This window comes from Penicillium cosmopolitanum (genome assembly GCF_028827165.1).
Source record: "Penicillium cosmopolitanum strain IBT 29677 chromosome Unknown utg000001l:1.0-706529.0:1.0-706990.0, whole genome shotgun sequence".
Lineage (NCBI taxonomy): Eukaryota > Fungi > Ascomycota > Eurotiomycetes > Eurotiales > Aspergillaceae > Penicillium > Penicillium cosmopolitanum.
In genome coordinates this window covers 443,854-464,303 of record NW_026622671.1, presented here as the reverse complement: position 1 = coordinate 464,303, position 20,450 = coordinate 443,854, and the positions used below count along the sequence as shown (strand labels likewise).

The window sequence follows — 20,450 nt, the reverse complement described above, 5'->3', positions numbered from 1 at the left end:
GTGTGATGAAACGCCCGCAAGGTAATTACTAGTAGAAGCTTGTTTCTAGTTATTCTACTAAAAGCAGGAAATTCGCAGTGTAACTAGTTAATATGTGGAACCGTGGACACTAGAGCCCTCTAGGTTAGCACCTCCGGGCGTAATAAAACATCAATCAATCAATCAATAATAATTATTCTAGTATAATTATAAGACTTTAAAGCTCTAGCCCTTTAATTATCTATAATAAAATATCTCTTCATTATTATACTTTCCTAATTAGGCACCGCCAAAGGGCTTACATTCTATAAACACTTGTAAAGGAAGCCGTAGCGAGCTCTTACACAGAGTCTTCTTTTTCCTTCCTTTCTGTATGCTTAGTTTTCCGTCGATATAGCTGCCCTAGAGTTTAGGAATCAGCAAGTGTCACAGCAGCAGAGGTCTAGTTCTATAAATTTTCACTCAACCGTATATTTTACTGTGAAGTTCAAATCTTAAAGTTACTTCTAAGTTCTTTTCTTCAATCAATCGTACCTAGGTAGGTACATGATACATTCATTTTTCAACTGTTGATTTCGTTACTCCTATTCGCTAAGAAGCATACCAGCCATCACATGGGATTCTAGCTCCTCACACTAAAAATGATACGTTCAATCGACTGGGCAAATGTCTCCGCAACTGTAGCAGCACGGGCTGAATCGCAAAAGTAAGACCAATACATTATGTTGGCCTCGATCCTGCCCGGGAATACAGTGGCAGCAACAATCAAGTCGTACTGAAACACAATTAGCAAAGGATGTCAGCCTGTGCAAATAGAAGGAGACATAACGAGTCTCCCGTCTCTTACCTCAGTTTCTTCCACAGTTTCGAGCGCTCTAAACCCCTTACCTGTTTCAGCCTCATCCGACAGCGGCTGCTCGACCGACAGACAGGTGTTGAATAATGACGAGGCCTCAGGCCCGGCCTTGAGCACTAGCCGTGTCACCTCCTGTAGGGAGCAAAATTGGTGCGCAGTTCGTTCACGCATCATCTGTTGATTTTCCAGAAGAACGGAGCTGACGCTATCGGTGGCCGGTATCTGAATGCGACACGCGAGGACATTGAAGAGCGATCCAACGATATTACCAACATGATCCATGGGCACATCGCGGCCCGAAACCAGCGCTCCAAAGCAGATGTCCTCTATCCCAGTCTGCTCCTTCAGCGTAAGCGCCCAGGCTACCTGGAGGATGTTGGTTATGGTAAGTTCCCGTTGATCACAATACTTGCGTAAGGCGACGGTATCTTGTACTACAATTTGGCGGTGTGATTTTATCAAGCGAGGGTAATTTCCATTGGTTTCACTGGCTCCATGATGCTGGCGGCCTTCGTACTGGTGATGGTGGTGATTTCGAGATGCGCGTAGAATACAAGGCTGGATGCCAGCGAGGTATTGATCCCAGAATTGTAGGTGCAACGGATCTTCACTCCATCGACGCAAATAAGCAACCCATGAAGAGTAGGAGGGCAGCAATGGATCAGAAGTCGGAAGACAATCAAGAATATGTCGAAGCTCCTTCATGAGGACTAGCACTGAGAATGCATCGAGGAAGGCATACCTGCCCTCCAGCTTGCAGAGAGTCCTTCCCGTGGTACTTTGATAGATTGCGAACCTGCAAGGAAGACCCCCTAGACCATCTCTCAATAGAAGAGGCTTCCTAGCAACCTTCAAAAGCCTGGCATTCTTCAACTTGGTTACCACTTTTGCACTGACGGGAGATGAGTTCAGCACTACGTGAAACCACTCAGAAGGGTTTGAACGACTGGGAAGGAGAAGGGTTCGAAGTGCTGCATGGCGATTCACGAGCTTCAGCCAAGCTTTGGCTAAGCTTACAAGATCGATCTGCTTGTCAGGACTCCCGATCTCCCAGATCGTATGGGATTGACAGGTGCCAAGTCCAGAAAGAAGCCCGAGGTGGGCGGTGGTGCATGGGAATGCGTCAATTGATTCTTTGATATTCCACCCGTCGACAGACCTTTGGATATCTTGCTCAAATGACTCTCGGTCCCCGTATATCGCCTTTAGCAACGCAAAAGCTTCCAATGCCGGTGTGGGGTCACCGGACGGACGACTATTCAGCGTCGACGCAAGGCATCTTAACGAGCTTGCCTGGAAGATTTCTGAGATCGTTAACCTCAAGCTTTGTCGGTCACACTGAGCGGCAAACTGCATGGCGACAAGTGAATCACATCCTAGGGAAACCAGATCGTCGTTGACCCCAATTTCCTCAGGCTCCAGAGATAGCACTGTAGCTAAAGCCCGTCTCAAAGTCGCCTCAAGAAACAACAAGGGCTCCTCGAAACCAGAATCTCCGGTATGTTGCCATGATGTCAACGTCTTCAACGTGAGTTTCGACGCAGCCTCTTGTGCACGAGCCCGGTCAAGAAAGAGACCAGGCATGGACGGTCTATACTGCAATGGCACGGGAATGCAGTAGAATGGAACCGCTCTTCTGAGCGGATTGTTTTGAAACTCATGCATCATCTGAACCAGGCGAGCACGTAGAGGCTCTTTCACACCCGCCAGTATCCATCTACCGTCTGATACGGTATTCAAACTCATGGCACCGACAAAAAGCGCCAGTTTGGGGACATGAGATTCCATGGGGATAATCCACACTGCGGCCACCCGGACCTCGTTTCCCAGATACTGGCAAGCCGCTTGTTCCAATCTTGCCAATGATGTGCGGTCCTCATAGCGATCCAAATCTCCATCAGGAGACTGGCTTTGAGAAAGAATTGTCCTCGTTGAGGCATCAGGGTGTTGCAAGACGAGCTGGAGTAGACGATCCATGCAGGTAAGCATTTCTTCTACCTCTTGTGACGACAGGATACTTTGGTCGAAATACGCTGTCACGTCTAAATGACCGGCGCCCGGCTCGCACACAACATTCAACGCCTGGGTGCTGAAATTCACATACGACTTCTGCTTCCAAGACCCACCTTCCTCCAATACCAACAATGGTGATAATTCCCGCTTGGCCAGGAGGCTGTTATCCGACGACGGCTGAATGACTAGCATGTTTCGGAAACTGCAGGCGATGGCGGACTCGGGGCTAGAGTGTCGGATATGTTGAATACCAGACTGTTCGAAAGGGGCTATGGCAATGCCATGGTTCTGAACCCTCTGTAGTGCTTCTTTGATACTTTCTTCGTCCCGGAGAGTAATGCGGAGGGGATACGTAGCGATGGTGGGCCCACCGACATCTGCAGTGCCAGGCATATTGCGGCCCATGACAGTGGTACCGAACACCACGTCAGGAGAGCCGGTATACTGCGAGAGCACCATGGCCCATGCAAGACGGATCAAGGAAGATAATGTGATTCCTGCTTCATTCTGATGGCCGAGACGAAAGCTTTTGCGAGTCCAGCGGATGGCATCAAGATTTGACCTTCCAGGGGTAATGTCCGCGGGAAATGGAACTGCCCGGAGACCAGTGAATTCCTGTTTCCAGAAATCATTTGCTTGAGATCTGTTCAGGTCTTGAACGTATTTTATGAACGGCGAAAACGGTCGCCAGACAAGGGGTTTGCCCTGGTATGCGGCTTCCACTGCCTCGAGAATCTGCTGGAATACGACCAAGTCGAATAATGCGTGGTGAATATTGAGGGTCAGGACGGGACTGTGCTTAGCACGCACTGCAACAAAATAGATCAGGGGAGAACCGAATGACATGCGACTCTTCGGTTCGCTCTCGCTTGCTGCTACTTCGACCCACTCGATGTCTTTATCGCGTACGACTACCTGAAGAGGATTGCCGCCAGCCAGTTGCCACGTACTGATAATTCTAGTGCGCAAAATAGGAAAGAAATCGGCAGCTTTGTTCCAAGCCCAGTGCAGCCGCTCCCAATCGGTGTTGGGGGACAAGCGAAAGTTGAAATGCCCTTGAAATGCACCTGGCTGACGGGCAGTTCTGGCCATGAGGCGTGCCTGGAGCGGCGAGCATGGGTATATATCCTCAATGAGAGATGGGCTTACACCGCAATGCTGTGCTGCACATTCCCTGTAGTTTTCGATCTTCATCGGGTCCAACAAGGAGAATGGCATAACATTCGTAGGTATGCCAGGCTGCATAGACTCTGGCAGAGGCGTCTTCTGTGAGCGATGAAAAAGCTCGGCTATTGAAGCACTTTGGAAAATATCCGCCACTGTTAAGGAGAGCAATGGAATGGTGCCTTTCTCCCTCGAAAGCATGATGGCAGACAGCGAATCACCACCCAACTGGAAGAAGTTATCATGCTCGCTAACCTCGCTCGGATCAAGCGATAGTACACGAGCAACCATTTGAACCATTTCGTCGTATTTGTGCCCAGCATGATGTGGGTTTCGGCCACAGCTAGTGGAGTTCGCTGTGACCTGGTATAATTTCACTTCGTCCTTGGACCAGCGGGGTATCATGGCTCGCAAAGCCTTCCGGTCCACTTTGGCTGAATGTGAAAGAGGGATAGTACACAAGGGAACTATAACATCGGGGACCATATAGGAAGGCAATATCTGCGAGAGCCCTACCTTGGCCGACTGCGCATTGGACATAAAATGAGTTTTGTCATTTTGGACGGTCCGGCAACAATTTGTCTCACTGCATCTTTTTCTATTCTCCAACGACTTCCATTCCACAAATAGAACTAGAGCCGGATGGCCATGGTAAAGCTTGCCAACCTCCACAGCCACCGCAGCACCAGGAAAGAAGCCCGAGGCCTGATATTCGATCTCCCCCAGTTCAATACGCTGGCCTCGCAATTTCACTTGCGTATCCTTGCGGCCTAGAAAGACGACACTGCCGTCGGAATTCTGACGCACCACATCGCCCGTCTTGTAGAAGCGCGAATTCCTTTCCGCTTGCCACGGCGGGTTTTGGACGAAGACAGCGGCAGTCTGTTCGGGCCGATTCAGGTAACCCCTGCCCACAATGGGACCTCCGATGAGAAGCTCACCCGGTGCACCGATTGGTACCAGCACGTTGTGGTTCTGTGGCTCCACGATCCACACGGACCCCCCGCATCCCCGACCGATAGATAACGGATTGTCATGTTTCGTCACATTCGATTGCACCATAGAGACCACGGTGCACTCCGCAGGACCGTAAGCCACGTTGAGACGAATGTGACCTGCCCAGCGGGCGAGCTCTGCCGGCGAGATGGACTCGCCCCCAACGACCAGTGTCTTGACATTGGGGATTTTGTAGGGACTCAGAAGGCGAGTTACGGAGGGAGTAAGTTCCATCCAATTGACACCCAGCTGGACAATCGCTTCTTGGAGACTATTTACCCTTTGTGACGCCGAGGGAATACAAACACAGCCTCCGAGAATGAGAGGAACCAAGGCTTCATGGATACTAACATCGAACGCATATGATGCGAATTGTAGCACTCTGGAGCAGCTGTTCAGGTTTTGAGCTTCGGAGCTGACCATCGCATTGGTGCAAAACGAAGCATGTTCGATGATAACCCCCTTCGGCTTCCCTGTCGATCCTGACGTATAAGCCACGTACGCCGCATTTCTCGGTTGAGCGCGAATACAAGGTTTCATCTTTCCCTCACCGTATGGTAGCTTTCGCTCGACATCGCAGGGGACTGAAATTGTGATATCGGCCAGATTCGAGCCGATTTCTTTGCAGAGTGCGGAAGTCAAAATGATACAGGCCCCAATATCATGGCAGATGCTTTTAAGTCGTTCAATGGGATGCGAAGTCTCGAGCAATACAAACGCAGCTCCAGCTTTGAGTACCCCCAACACGGCCACTACTGTCCATTTGCTCTTCTCGAACAACAGCGGGACGATTGTCTCGGGTCCAACCCCGTGATGCTGCAGCCATTCCATGGTCCTAGCTGACTCCTGTTCTAGGGCGGCATAGGACATGGTACCATCCCAGGCGCAGATGGCTTCTGCATCTGGAGTTTCCATGCATCTTCTCTGAATGAGGTCATGGATGCATTCTGCCAATGGTTCTTTGGATATATGTGAGTTCCAATCGAGAATTCGTCGATAGTGGTGACTAGGAGTTACTTCGATGTTCTTCAGCAGTCCCATCGGGTTCTCCAATGCACAATCGAGAATGTGCTGGAATGCTGAACATAACAAGCGAACAGATTCCTCGTCGATGAATGATGGTTTTCCATACAAGGACATGCATGGCCATCTCCTTTGTTCTACTACCAGGATCAGTTTAATCCCATGATTAGGCTGAGTCAACAGACGTTAGCGTATCCAACCAAGGTTGTATCTTCTTCAACTGGTATGACTTACTGAATTAATCCAGTGATCCAGCCAGACTTTGTGCGAACCATTTGCAATGCAGGTATTAATTCGTGCGTCGTACTTCCACTCGTGAAACCGATATTGACGCCTGCTGGCCAGAGGAATCACGGTCGGCAAACAGCTCTCTGGGTTCAAAGAAGTACAATACTCGTCCACGGTCGTATCATCGTGACATTTATTACCCTCGGAGCCAGATATAACGCCAAATGTGATGGTAGTCGAATCCGTATATTTAGCGAGTAAAATATTCCAGGACAGCACGACATTCTGGAGGAGAGAGTCCTCTGAGATTGTTACCTCCCATTCGAAACCATGCTGGTAATAGGCCGGTGCCTTGACGTGTGATTGATTGACAGAATGAGTAGATAGGCTGGGAAAGAGGCATGGCTCAACTTCAAAATCAACGTTAACCATTTCGTCCAAACGTCCCTTTCTGATGCTTTTGGTCTAATTCTCACGAACGGACACGAGCCAGATGGCTACTTCAATTCATAGCTCGGCTACCTTCAAAACAGCGTACGTGTAAGGGACTTGCATGGCGGGTTTACTAGATCAGGTATGAGTAAGGGGGTGACGAATCTGCAGCGCAAGTTCCAATGCTCCTTCACTAGCTACATTGTAGAGTCACACAGAATACCTAATATCCAGTCTAATCACATCATCTTTCAATTATTTCGGGTTCTGCAAGGGAACATCGCAGTAAGTTACTGAAATGTGATGTATTCAAATCGTGCAATTCCAAAAATAACCCCTCGACCTTACTTCGGTATCGGCAGCATGGTCCCCTATTCTCAATTCCAAGGGTGCCAGTACTACTCAGTAGTAATGCTCATGAAGCTTTCCATAGATTAACCCGCCACCTGCATTCACTTCACTAGACTCCATCATAACTTTCAGAAATTCTCTTACTCGGGCCTAAGTTTCTTGCCAAAACTGGCACTTATATCGACCATGACTGTCCACAGTGCAGAGTCGCACGGTCCTAACAGAATTGTAATCATTATCGTTGGTCTGGGAATCGCTGGCTTGAGTGCCGCTATCGAGTGCCATGGAAAGGGCCATCAGGTCATGGTATTTGAAAAGTATTCTGACCTTAGAAGGACAGGTAAGTGGCGTATTCATTGGGGCTACAAGAACTCCCGATAAGAATGCCATCTACTTACGAAAATCGTCGTTACGCCCCCAACAGAAGGCGACGGTATCACCATTGGATCCAACGGCGCGCGAGTGAGCGCGAAATGGGGCGATGGTGCCTTCCACGAGTTGATCCGCCCGCTGGAGTATTCAACCAACAAGCTCAAAGTCTCTGACTACACTGGCTATTCCTATGGGACATTCGAACTCCACGGATACAACGAGGGTCGAGGGTATACGATCAACCGGGGGCAACTGGTGTACGCCATGAACGAGTATGCCCGAAGCCTCGGTATCCCGATTTTTTTGAATTCCGAAGTAACGGAATACTGGGAGACCGAGGATGAGGCCGGGGTTGTGGTCGACGGGAAACGAATCTCGGCGGACTGCGTTGTTTGTGCGGAAGGCATTCACAGCTCGGGTAGATTGATGATTACTGGGCAGAAGATGGAACTCAAGGAAACTGGATATGCGGCCTCCCGAGGGTATTTGGATGCTTGTGTGACATCCCAAGACTCAAAACTAAATTGGATCTTGGGCGAGGAAGAAGCTGAAGCCGAGGATTGTGTTTATGGATGGCTTGGCCCCGGAGTCCACTTTGGGATCACGACCAAAAAGAGAGAAAATGAGCTCTTTTGGTACTGCTCGCATAAGGTAAGCGGTACTCTCGCTTTTCCTTGTCGTGGAGTAATTCATTCACAGGGCCTTTCATCGACAGGACGCATGTACTCCTTCGAAAGACATCGACGGGACCATCAACCAAATTCTTGATTGCATGGAGGGTTGGGCTGCCCGAGACCAACTCGAGACCGTCATGAGGAAAGCAAAGAAAGGCCAATTCGTGTCGGAGACTTTGGCTATTCGAACACCCTTGGCAACTTGGTTGTCTCCGAAGCGCCGAATGATCGTTATCGGTGATGCAGCCCACGCCGCGTTGCCGTCCAGCGGCCAGGGTGGGACACAGGCGATCGAGGATGCCGCCACACTCGCTATTTGCCTAGAGTTGGCGGAAAAAAGGGACGTTGCACTGGCGTTGTCCGTCACGGAAAAGTTAAGGTATTTCATCTGAGCATATTCTCCATCATTTCTCATTGGATATTGTTGGCTAATATCGGGTCCTCTGGCAAAATCGAGTTAGGCACCAACGCGCCCAGATTGTGCAACAAGGTGGCTTGGCGGTTCTGCAGTTTGTGATGAACCATGTCAATTTCCAAGCTCTGCGAACGGACCCGACGATGGTGAAGCCACCGCACCCGGCTTGGATTCTGGACCATGACTGCCAGGAGTATGCCTACCGGGAATTCGTCAAGGCTGCAGAGGCGGTCCAGAATGGCGAAGAGTATGTTCCTCATAACATTCCCAGGGATGGCAAGTATAGCATGGAGTACAACAGCCAGTAGATATGATCTTTAGCTACTGTCTCATTGTCGTACTTGGTATCGAGTTGGGCGTTGCTTGCTGGATATCGTGGCCAAAATACCATGGGGTTAAAGGGGGAATATGAGGACATAGATTACTGGACCACCGAATGAAGGAAGACTGTGAATTCGGTCAAGAAGTTTATGCAGATATGGCGAATTTTCCAGACTTGCGATTCCAAATAATTAACAGGTCACTAAACCATCTATGCATCTTATTATTACAAGAAAACGGCTTTCTCTAAAATACTAGTAAGGGCCTTAATTTGAGCTTCCTTAAAACATACCTACCATTTGGCCTACATTCCCGTGAGACAAACAAACCCTTCTACAATTGTATCGTATGATGTTATAACACTGCCCAAGGACATAGATAGTTATATTTGCCTCGGTCCTACCTTCGTTCCAGCTCGGACTAATATCACCAAATTTAAAGCTGACCATCCTCCTCAGTCGTCATCTTCCACGGGTTATCTGTCGAGGAGTGGTAGTAGGTACTCAAATAGACACCCGTCTTCTCAGTGTAAGCGAAAGAAACCCACGAGGTGAAACGCTCAGTCGTGCTGAGATCGATCCCAGGACTGCAAATGATATTGTTAGTGCAAGCTTCGTCCACTGTGAGGCCCCAGGGAAAAAAAATGACATACTAATAAGATTTGACCTTCTCCACATAGGTTTTTCCGTGACTAAGACCAATCTGGCAAAGGAATTCGGCCACTCCATTGATTACTTGCAGATCATTCTCGCCATGAACGGGGAAATAGATCTTTGTCAGTGGTGTCGGATCGCCCGCTCGCATTTCATAATTCCAGAGCAAAGGCGTCTCCTTGGATGAGTCTTGGCGGTCGTCAAAGGCCACAACAATGTCGCGTTGACCATCCGAGAGCTTGATGAGATCGAATAGCTGGCGAAGGTATTCCAACCCTCGGGCCACCGTCGGGTTTTGGACCCGGTTGTCGAGCGTCCAGACTTCGGCCAATTTCTCCCACGTCACGTTATTGGAGCCCATGTAGAGCTTGAGGCGGGATCGGGCGGGTTCAACAAAGTCCCATGAGAAGAAAGCCCTCTCATCGTATCCAGTGTCCTGTAAGTACTCGTCAACGGTCGCAAATGCTTGCGAGCAGTCAACAAGAGGTACAAGATCCGCAACCACTCCAGCCATCATCTGGGCCATGGACTGTCCTGTGATTTGGCATTTCAGGGCGGGAAAACTGTAGCCTTTCACGGCAATGTTACCATCTCTCAGAAGGTCGAAGCCGTACGCAGTTTGAGATCGGATATACCCAGCTCCCAGATCACTGTCCCGGAGTGCCTCTCGCTCTGTATGGTTAACCGTATGATGCTCGACGACTCTATCCCAGATCTGGCTATCGAAGCCTGGAATGTGCATCTGGTCCAGCAACGATAGGACTTCCGCGGCGGGAACCTGGTTGAATGGGTCTTTCAGCGTGCCTGACAGAGCATTAAGTGGTTCGAAGCCGATCCGCACCACTAGAGGCTTTCCATTTTGCTGGTAATTGATGCTCAGCTCGAAGGGGAGGCCGCTGCGGGTGATAGAACTTCGAAATGATTGCGGATACGGTCCCAGGTTGGGGAGAAGGACCTGCGCATAGAACTTCAGATGCTTGTGCTGCTCCTCCCAGGTGTAGTCGGCAGAAGACAGCACTCTCGAGAGCATGGAGCCTGTCTTCTGCCACCAGACCCTCTCGTTGTCGCTCATGAGATTGATCTCTTCGGTCAAACCCTCGAAGGGCATCACCTCGGGGGCTTTTTCGGTGACTGTCATTTTGGCTGAGACTTGAACTGATAGTTCACCATCTCTCTCCTGTGATCTAAATTACTTATCCTCATGGCAGGGAGAACGGAGAAAAATACTCAATACATCTCCTTGCATGGAATAAAAAAATCCTTCGTCCATCACAGCAATGTTGACCTAGTCACCGGATAGAACGAAATAAGCAAAAAGTGATTATTGAAGCCGTGCATGCAGAATCGAGACCCTTGTGTAACGTCGAAATAAGGCCGCCAGCGTCCCCCTTGCTCCCCCTTGCAGCAGCAAGGAGAATGAATGTATGCGGAATCGAGGTCCCAAAATGCAAGAGTCGAGAGACGGTATAGATTTGTTTATCAGATCTTGGCATAACTATACACAAAGGTACAGGACATCACGGGTTTCTGTAGGCCATCCTCTCTTCCTGTTGCAATGGCGTCCGAGATCTATCGCCGACTTCCCATGGAGCTACCTGCGCAGCATTTGCTGGCGAGTCTCGCTTTGATTGGAGCTCTTTTGTCAGTTGGCTATCTACTGTTGCGACCTACAAAATACCAGCTACCTCTTCCCCCTGGGCCCCGAGGCCTGCCCATCATTGGAAATCTTCACCAGGCCCCAAAAGAGAAAGCCTGGGAAGTCTACAAGCAATGGAGCGATCGCTACGGCCCAATTATGTCGGTGAACAATGGCGGTATGATCACAATCATCGTCAGTTCGCACGAAGTTGTGAAAAACTTCCTAGAGAAAAACAATGCGGTCTTCAGCAGCCGGCCCCAGCTTCTGGTACTCGAACGGGCTCTATACGGCTTCACGACCCCGGCTCTGCCTTACGGAGAGAAGTGGCTCAAGCATCGCGCACTCCGTGGCGCAGTCTTGAAGCCGGCTATGGCTGTGCGATACAGGGGCCTTCAAGACCTGGAGTCCAAACAACTCCTCAGGGACCTTCTCTATAATGAAGATTTCACACAGTGCATGCGCCGTCAGGCCGCCAGTCTGTTTCTTGGTATTGCATACGGGAACAGATTTCCTGAGGAGACGCCGGAGATCATCGACATTGATCAAGCCGTGGCTCAGCTGGGCGGCATTTCCGAGTCTATGTTCCAAGGCACGGGCATGCTTCGCGAATTTTTCCCCGTTTTGAAATACTTCCCCGGTTACGATAAGTTCCTGAAACAGCTCGATGACGTGGGCGAGCGGCTGGCAAATATCTACGTGCGTCGCTTAAGAGACGGGCTGAGCACACCGGCGTGGAACTGGGCCAAAGAATACTCGAAAAGGCCTGAGGCTCATGGTATGGGAGAGCTAGAGTTGTCGTTCTGTATTGGCTCCACCTATCAGGCCTCCCTAACTCCATACGAGATTCTGCGAATCATCCTGCTGGCCGCTATCTGTCATCCTGAAGAAATGGCCCGGCTGCAAAAGGAAATTGACCTGGTCGTGGGGAAGGACAATCTCCCCGGCTGGGAGCACAAGGACCGGATCCCATTTGTCCAGGCCTTCATATATGAGGCTCTGCGATGGCACGCTTTCTCGCCTCTGGGGGGCCCCACGTGCCGTGAGCCGAGATATCGAATACAAGGGATACTTCATACCCGAGGGTGCTACACTTGTTCTCAACCAATGGGCTATGGACCACGACGAGAATGTATACGAGAATCCCTTTACCTTCCGGCCTCAGCGATGGATTGACAATCCAGATCTGCCCCACGTCATTTTCGGTTTCGGGCTGCGTGGCTGCCCCGGACAACATCTGGCTCGTGATCACCTGTTCATCAACACCGCTCGTCTGTTCTGGGCCTTCAATTTCGGCAATGCTTACGAAAACGGCAAAAAGGTTGAGTTGGACCTCGATGAGCTGATGCAGCCACGTGGGGGCGGATCGGCTTTCAATCAGGTTCCTTCCTTCAAAGCTTCAGTTGTCATTCGAAGTTCGGAGCGGAGGCAGATTGTCGAGAACGAGTGGGACGCAGTTGAGAAGGATGAGCAGAAGATTCTTGCCGAGGCAATGCCCTTGACGGAATAAGAATCCAAAGGGGGTTTCCGTCCGCAGTATCTATCTTCATGTACCTTTCAAAGCATGTTTCGCCGGTCAATGATGACTTTTCTATGTAATGCTCGGATTCATGCGTAGATTTACAACTTCATAGGTTTAAAACCTTCAGTTGATCCATCGATGTTTCCAACCAACTTCAATCTTTGTGGGTATCCGTTCATTAGGTACGTTTCGATTAGAATTTGTTACTACTACCACGGCTCATTTGTAAGTCGATAAATATTACACTGTTTTACCAAAACCTGCACTGGCATCGTTGCCCAACACATATCTAGGTATTTACGTAGTCTCACGACCTATGATATGATCGATCTCAAAGCTTAGAACATTATATACGGAAAGGAAGGTATGGAGAGAGTGAGTGAGTGAGACAATACGATCATATGAAGGCTCCCAAATAAATTGTTGCTGGTGAGTTGCGAAATTGTAGTTATCGTCGTCACTTCATGGTTTCCGTGAGGGTGGCTGATTCGTGATGGCAGATGGCTTGTGGATAGGTTACGTTCGGCCCATTTGTGGGTAGCCAGAAAATTCATTCCTCTGCTGTCTGGAGTAGCGTGAACTTTCCTGGTTTCTATTTCTGCTGTGCTACCAGTGAAGGACGCATGGTAAGATCGTATCTAGACTATCGGCCAGCGTGCATAGGACAGGTACAACGCTATGCAGTATCTATGCACGGTCGCTACAATGAGACCTCAAGATCGGCCACATGACACCAATAAGTAGACGGGAGCTGAAGAGTCACGCTTACCGCCATTCCAGCCTGTGCCAGGAGGATGTAGGTATCTTGAAGCAGATATGCGTGAGTTTCGAGAGCCAAACAGTCACCCTGACCGCCAGTCCAGCATGCTTCAGGAAAGTGTGGGTATTTCAAGCAAGACCATGCTTCATTGGCAGCGTCATTCCCGAGTGATATAGCCACTCCTAGTATAGAAAGGTACACCCAGCCATCAAAATTCTAGCCTTTTCAGCGAAAGTCTACATCCATTTTTCGTCGCTTCCGGGCTCTAGTTACCGTTTTGCAGCTTGAAATAGCCCTTAAGCATCATGACTCTCACCGAAAACGTCATGAAGCCTCAAATTCAGCGGTTCACCCGCGACCACGACCCAAAAGTTTTGTGGCAAGTGGTGGAAGAAGACGGGGCAGTCATTATTGAGGAGTTTCTTCCCCGCGAAGTCATTCAAAAATTTGATTGCGAGTTGGACGTTCGTTCCAAAGCGACCGAGGGCGGCGAGATGAATCAAGAATTCTATCAGATGCCGGTCCCTACCACAACCAAATGGATGAACGATCTCACGGCCACCTGCCCGACCTTTCGACATGAGATTCTCAACAATGATATCCTTCACAGTCTCTGCAATGTTGCCTTCGAGCCCCACGGTGACTATTGGTTGTTGAACGGAATGGCGATGGAGATGATGCCAGGCAACCCGACGCAGCAAATCCACAACGACCATGGTACACATCCCATCCTGCAGTATCTTAGGCCCGACGCACCAGCTCCCGTCTTCAGCATCATCACGGCGGTGACAGAATTCACTGAGTCCAACGGCGCCACACGGGTCATCCTGGGCAGTCACCGCTGGCCACAGGGACAAAAAGCAAAGGATGATCAGGCGGTGCGTGCCGCCCTGCAACCAGGAGACGCACTGGTTATGTATCGCAGCACAAAGCATGGTGGGGCCGCGCACGATGCAGACAACCAGGATCACCGGCGGCTTTTGTTGACCTGTATGGGCACCTGCCAGCTAGCGCCATATGAGACAAATGTGACCGTGCCGCGCCCTATTGTTGAGAGCATGACTCCTCTGGCGCAGAAGATGATTGGGTGGCGCAGTACCAGGCCCGTGATTTCTAATGTGACGGGGCTGAATACCGTCCGTATGAAACATCTGGAGAATCAAATTGAGCTGAAGTCGAATGTCCCGTTGAAGGTTGGAGGTTGTTGAATCTGTTTGTAGTGATCCGCGCCTATTTGAGGAATCTTGCACTAGGACCAACGCGGTTTAGGCCAACACTACGGGGGGCGATCGCTGCCAACCTCGCCATATCCACAATTTTTGTTAGTAATCAAGTTTTCTGCTAGGCAGAATTAGCCATCTCCATCGATTTCAAACTTCAAACTCTCCTCTCTACAACTCTCTGATATCCTATTATAGGAAGTAATACATACCCTTCTCGCTCGCGTATACTAACTATACATAATCCACGGGGCCGCGCGCTTGATATCTGTTTACGACGTCTTCAAGACGATCCATGGATATAGTAAACCTTAGAACTTGAAAGTATACCTAGGTACTCCTGAGGTCTACTACAATAAGACTCCGAGTCTTAGCCCTAGAGTAAGTCACTACAGTATAGTAGAGCTTTAAGTTATAAGATTCAAACCTTCATATTCCAAGGTTCTAAGATTAGTATATTATCAACTTTGGAAGTTCAACTTGAAGTTCATGTTAAGTTACACTAGTGTAATCTTCAAGTTTCACATTAACTTAAACACGTAGAAGGTTCAAGTTAGATCTATACCAGTAGTAGATATATATAATAGCTCCGACTCGGACTCAGAATTACTAGTAGTCCACATGTTCTATTTTTTTTTATTCATCAGAGCTACTGCGCCTTTAAGTTAGCCATTATACCTAGATAGATTTGACTGTTCTACTAATTGCGTCCTTTAAGTTCAGGGCTGTACCTAGGTATGAGGGCATAGTAATTGCAGTATATATGGAAGTATAGTAATTATATGTGATGAAGATGCAGTGGATATAATTGGCCGACAGGAGGGCACCATTACCTAGGTAGTAGCGGTGAGGGTACTTAGAATAAAATTGCGATATGGCGAAGTTGGCAGCGATTGCCCCTCGTAGTGTAAACGCATTTTTCGATATTCAATTCGGATTATGTAGTTTCAGACATACCGTCACATACAAAACAGGTATCAGATACATAGTTACAGTACAGGAATTTATGAATCTTTGTCAGCAGATTTATCCATCTCAATTAGGGAAAGCGCATATACGGGTCATATGTGAAGGGTCGCTTGGCGGGTGATCCTCCAGCGGTGAGGGTCGTCAGTATGCGACCCTACCCTCCGCATTATGACACCGACACTAGTGTAGTAGCACAACACACAATAGGTATGTGTGAATGCAATATACTAATCCCCTACCTTAGTGGCGCAGGTGGGACTAATCAAAAAGCAGGGAAATGCAAAATCACCTAGACTGTTGACGAATGCCAAAAGCACAGGAACAAACACGTTGAAAAATAAGTAACCGGGTAGTGCTGTCGCTGGACGATCACCACCCTGTCTACAGTGTAGACAATTGTTCTTAAGCCGAAGATAACACCTGCCCTCATCACCGCTACCTTTTCAACATCGCAGAGCGCATGCTTGAAGACTCCGCTTGTCACCAAGTTTGAAGATGGAAGCTATTGCTCAGGAAATCCAAAAGCTGCACGCTAACACGGACGAGGCGGGCCGTGGAAAGATCAACCACGAGCTAAGTGTTCTTCTAGCGTCCTTTGACACAGACTGGGAGAAAATCCTGAAGCTGGCAGCCGGGGTGAGTCAGATGCAAGTCATGTTGTCCCCACACCCTCGCCACTTCAAAGTATGGAAAGAGAATAAAACCTCTAACTATGTGAGAAATTCAACAGCCTCTCCGGTTGGCTTTGGTGAAAGTAGGCGTCGACCAAGGCATTTTCCATGCTCTGAATGAACGCTCTCACACCCTGCCCGAGCTTATCGAGAAGACTGGAGTGGCACCATATTTGCTAGGTAGAGTGTCCTATTTGCTTTCTTTATTATCATCCTGCTGCCAGTGGTTTGAATGGCTACTGACGGAGTTGTCTGGCTTAGAGCGCATCTTACGCGGCCAAGCATCGTTCGGCATGATAAAGGAAGAGGGCGCCAAAGGATTTGCAGCAAACCGGTTTACCACACTCCTAGCTGGACCAAATACCTCCGGCGCAGTGACCTACATGTAAGAATAGGAAATATAATCAGGAATGAATGTACAATACTGATCTTCACGCTAGCTTCGATATTCTCAGGCCAATTGCCTCTGCCATCCCGGGATTCCTGAGCGAGCGAAACAACCCTGCTATCACATCTACCCATGACACCGTTTTCCAGAGAGCATTCAACACGGAGCTCGGCGGGTTCGAATGGATGACTGGGCACCCCGAGCATTATGGGAATCTCTTCCAGTTCCTTGCCCTACGGCCGAACTGTGAGTGGGTTGACGCATTCCCCATTGAAGCCGAAATCGGCTCATTTAGCAATGATCCACATGTGGAAAAGGTGCTCTTGGTGGACGTGGGCGGTGGCACAGGAGCCCAGTCCGTCGCTTTCAGGAAGAAGCTCCCGCACGTCAAAGGCCGGGTCATCGTGCAGGAGATTGCAGAGACTCTAATTCATGTGGGTGCAAAGGCACCCGCTGGCATTGAGTTTATGGAATACGACTGCTTCACACCGCAGCCGATCCGGGGTGCGAAATTCTATTATTTGCGGTATGTTATGCATCTCTGGCAGGATGAGAGATGTGTGGAAGCATTGAAGGTGATTATCACTGCTATGGGCCCTGAGTCTCGCCTTATAATTGACGAGGCTGTTATTCCGGACCGTGATGTTCCCTGGCAGGCAGCGTGTCAGAGCATTCTCATGACAGCTGCTTTGGCAGGGGCAGAGCGGACCTTGACTGAGTGGCATAACTTGCTTGATGCAGCGGGGTTGAAGATTCTGAATATTTTCCCCTATGACTTGAACATGCAGTCAGTCATTATCGCTGTTCCGAAATATGAATTGGGAGTAGTACATACATAGTCAGCTAGTTGTTTGAGCACCGCGCAAGAGCTGTAATTGACATTTGATGTTTTAGTCTCAGGGCTCCATCCCGTCCACCCGTAACTTCCGAATATGCTCTGAATATGGTATTAGGGGCACTTACCATATTCAGAGCATATTCACCCAAATCCTCCAATGATTCAGACCAAATTCAGAACGTATTCAAATATTGCCTCAGGCACCATTGCCGAGAAAAACATATTCGAAGCATACCTAGGTATTCGACACAAAAATACCTTGAGAGCATATTCAGGCCACATTTATAGTATATTCACAGCATATTGGACGAATACCATATTGGTCGAATACTATATTTAAAGCGTATTCAATAGTAAAGCGTCTACGCGTTCCAAGGTTGATCTGTTAGTGTCTACTGGCAGGTGCTCACGCCCGTGGGCGCGTTGACTTAGATAATACAATTGTAAGGTTGATTATTTTGATCTGCCACCTGGGCACTATACTTACTTACTTAGTGCTTTGACCTGCCACTACACATTGATTTGACCTGCTACACTACCACGCGTTGATTTGACCTGCCACTACACGTTGTTTTGATCTGCCAGTGGACACGTCTAGATTATCCTAGGAATTTACTCAGAATTAATATAACAGTGATTTAAAAGGCTTCTAAAATAGATTGTATAAGCGTAATTCTAATATAGTAAATATGCTGTAAATATGCTATAAATATGCTCTGAATATGGTATTCATACTACATTCGCCGAATATGATATCTTACTGAATACCGTGTTAACTTCGTATATACCTAGGTAGACTGTTTTGGAAAAAATATTGTGTTTGGCGAATATGGTGTGAGTACCATATTCAGACCATATTCAAAGCATATTCATAGCATATTCGGAAGTTACGGGCGGGTGGGATGGCTGTCTGTGAGCTTTGGCCTATTCAGCATTATTATAAAGAATTGCATACACCAATATAAGTGACAATATAAGTCTATAAGCAGCAAGCTACTCTGCTCACTGCTATATTATTAATTAGACCGTCTCCGTACAACCAACGTCCCACTATTCCAAGGAACCTTAAGCCATAAACAATCTACTAGCTTTGGCTTAACCTTCACCGGCTTGACATCATAATGGACCAGAATAATAGCTAAGATGAGTTTCATTTCAACCATCACAAAGAATCGCCCCGGACATATATGCTTTCCAATGCCAAATGCAAGGAAGGCTTCATCAATGTTGGCTGTGCTGGCTGCACTCTTGGACTCTCTGTCGCGTGGCCCTCCAGTGCTGATGTTGCTATTCGGCTCCGACGACAATTTGTCCAATATCGCTCGGACTGCCTCGGGATCGGCGAAGCGAAATGCGTTGTATTCATTGGCGTGCGGGTAGATGTCATCGTCGTAGTGGATTGGTTCTATCGGGGAAGCAATGACTGTCCCGTGGGGGAGGTTCAGTCGGTAGTCGGGGAGTGATATGCCTTTAGGGTTGACGACCTGGAGTTTGTTCTCTATTAGCCTAGAACGCAGCATTTCATCGCAAAGAATTGGCTCGAGACAAATTGGCGGAATGCAGGGATAGGTAAAAGGAGTTGAAATTACAGTTCGATGTAAGCCAATCCCCCCAACCGGTGACAGCCTCAAAGACTCTCGAATTGCAGACTCGGTGATTTTCAACTTTTTGAGCGCATCATAGGTCCATACTCCGCCTGACTCTGTGTACACGGTTTGGCACTCTTCGCGCAATGCTTCGAGGAAGCCAAGGGCAGGATCAGCGGCAAACAAGTTGAGCAGCAATGTCTGCACTGAAAATGAGGTTGAAGGTATGGAGACATCGTTCAGGAGAAGCAGGCGGAAGCAGATGGTCTTTGCATTCAACTGCGTCAGATTATCCGAGGCATACAAGTCATCGATAATCCACTGAATGGCATCTTGCTGCATCGAGAAAAGTTAGTCTAACAGCAAACAACGACTGAGCCGGGTATCTTACCGGAGGTTTCCAGTCGTAGGTCGGTTCAGCACGTAACATCGCAGTCTTCTCCAGTCTCTCTTGCACCACTGCTTTAGACCTCTTCATGGTTGTGTTGAAGAGAATAGCGCACACAAACCAGACGAGGCCCCCCTATAATAGGCTGCAGCAGTCTCGGGGCACCGTTGATCGCCATCGCGCCCGCCACAAGAACCAGCGAATGGTTCTGACAGCTCTGCAAGAACTCCGCATCGCGGCCTGGAGAGAATGTCAGAAGATTTCTTTGCTTGGAGAAGAGAAACACACAAAGCGGGCTACCACAAAGTGTAGTGTTGATTCCACCAGTCACTATTTTCCAGCAGGAATCCCAGATGTCGATCGACTTCCACTCCTTGTCCGTCCCCCACCAGCGATTAAAGCTTAGCTCAATTTCAGATGCGACAATTGGTGTAAGTTGTCTCAGATTCCGGGTAATCTGCTTGCGCAGCACATCCCACACAAACGTATCCTCGGCGGGCTTCTTGTCCCAGGCAACCCATCTCGTCTGGTTGGTTTCCTGCTGGGTCATCCGTATGTCCAAGTCAGTGTCCGGCAGGGTGTATAGCCTTCTCATCAGGCGCGCTGGAATAATCGTAATTGGCCCCCGATCAAAGCTGGGGAGTACGTAGGGAATATTCAATTTAGCATACTATAGAATTTGTGGATTAGCTGGTGAGCGTCGTAATATCACTGGGGGCGCGGCTCTTTACTGCATTGTAACCCTCAAGTGCCCAATCGTTCAACTTGTAGCATGAGCGCAGTGCAGCGCGCAACGTCGACGCGTTCTCTTTTCTCCAACCAACCCGTGGGTGTAAGGTGGGCTGCGGCGTCATGTTGGGGAAGAAGAGGAGACCCAGTACAATCGCCATGGCAGATAATACTGCGGCAAGAGGGGATATCAATGACATTTCTGTAAGTTATTATCGAACGATACTAGAAGCCGGCCGCGCGAAGTAGCCGTCACAGAGAGCTAG

At 48.8% G+C, this 20,450-nt stretch overlaps 7 protein-coding genes across 7 annotated transcripts; 4 read left to right on the top strand and 3 right to left on the bottom strand.

Annotated features, from left to right (window-relative positions):
* Positions 1-601: 601 nt before the first annotated feature.
* N7509_000109 (amino acid adenylation domain-containing protein) lies at positions 602-6,049 on the bottom strand (the record flags this gene model as incomplete). Its single annotated transcript, XM_056624756.1, has 2 exons — positions 602-754; positions 827-6,049. 2 exons carry the CDS (start codon positions 6,047-6,049, stop codon positions 602-604), a joined length of 5,376 nt encoding a protein of 1,791 aa, XP_056494857.1.
* Positions 6,050-7,228: 1,179 nt separating this feature from the next.
* N7509_000108 (FAD-dependent oxidoreductase) lies at positions 7,229-8,811 on the top strand (the record flags this gene model as incomplete). Its single annotated transcript, XM_056624755.1, has 4 exons — positions 7,229-7,382; positions 7,467-8,065; positions 8,130-8,467; positions 8,550-8,811. 4 exons carry the CDS (start codon positions 7,229-7,231, stop codon positions 8,809-8,811), a joined length of 1,353 nt encoding a protein of 450 aa, XP_056494856.1.
* A 448-nt stretch (positions 8,812-9,259) lies between these two features.
* Positions 9,260-10,615, bottom strand: N7509_000107 (tryptophan dimethylallyltransferase; the record flags this gene model as incomplete). The annotated part of the gene is made up of 2 exons (XM_056624754.1): positions 9,260-9,410; positions 9,477-10,615. The coding sequence occupies 2 exons, from the start codon at positions 10,613-10,615 to the stop codon at positions 9,260-9,262; spliced, it is 1,290 nt and encodes a 429-aa protein (XP_056494855.1).
* Positions 10,616-11,032: 417 nt separating this feature from the next.
* Positions 11,033-12,623, top strand: N7509_000106 (cytochrome P450; the record flags this gene model as incomplete). The annotated part of the gene is given in 2 exon segments (XM_056624753.1): positions 11,033-12,155; positions 12,166-12,623. 2 exon segments carry the CDS (start codon positions 11,033-11,035, stop codon positions 12,621-12,623), a joined length of 1,581 nt encoding a protein of 526 aa, XP_056494854.1.
* A 1,077-nt stretch (positions 12,624-13,700) lies between these two features.
* On the top strand, positions 13,701-14,603 carry N7509_000105 (phytanoyl-CoA dioxygenase family protein; the record flags this gene model as incomplete). The annotated part of the gene is made up of 1 exon (XM_056624752.1): positions 13,701-14,603. The coding sequence occupies one exon, from the start codon at positions 13,701-13,703 to the stop codon at positions 14,601-14,603; it is 903 nt and encodes a 300-aa protein (XP_056494853.1).
* Positions 14,604-16,079: 1,476 nt separating this feature from the next.
* N7509_000104 (uncharacterized protein) lies at positions 16,080-17,482 on the top strand (the record flags this gene model as incomplete). Its single annotated transcript, XM_056624751.1, has 4 exons — positions 16,080-16,220; positions 16,315-16,435; positions 16,517-16,640; positions 16,696-17,482. 4 exons carry the CDS (start codon positions 16,080-16,082, stop codon positions 17,480-17,482), a joined length of 1,173 nt encoding a protein of 390 aa, XP_056494852.1.
* A 1,015-nt stretch (positions 17,483-18,497) lies between these two features.
* Positions 18,498-20,384, bottom strand: N7509_000103 (cytochrome P450; the record flags this gene model as incomplete). The annotated part of the gene is made up of 5 exons (XM_056624750.1): positions 18,498-19,403; positions 19,459-19,590; positions 19,652-19,695; positions 19,744-20,125; positions 20,187-20,384. 5 exons carry the CDS (start codon positions 20,382-20,384, stop codon positions 18,498-18,500), a joined length of 1,662 nt encoding a protein of 553 aa, XP_056494851.1.
* Positions 20,385-20,450: the final 66 nt, after the last annotated feature.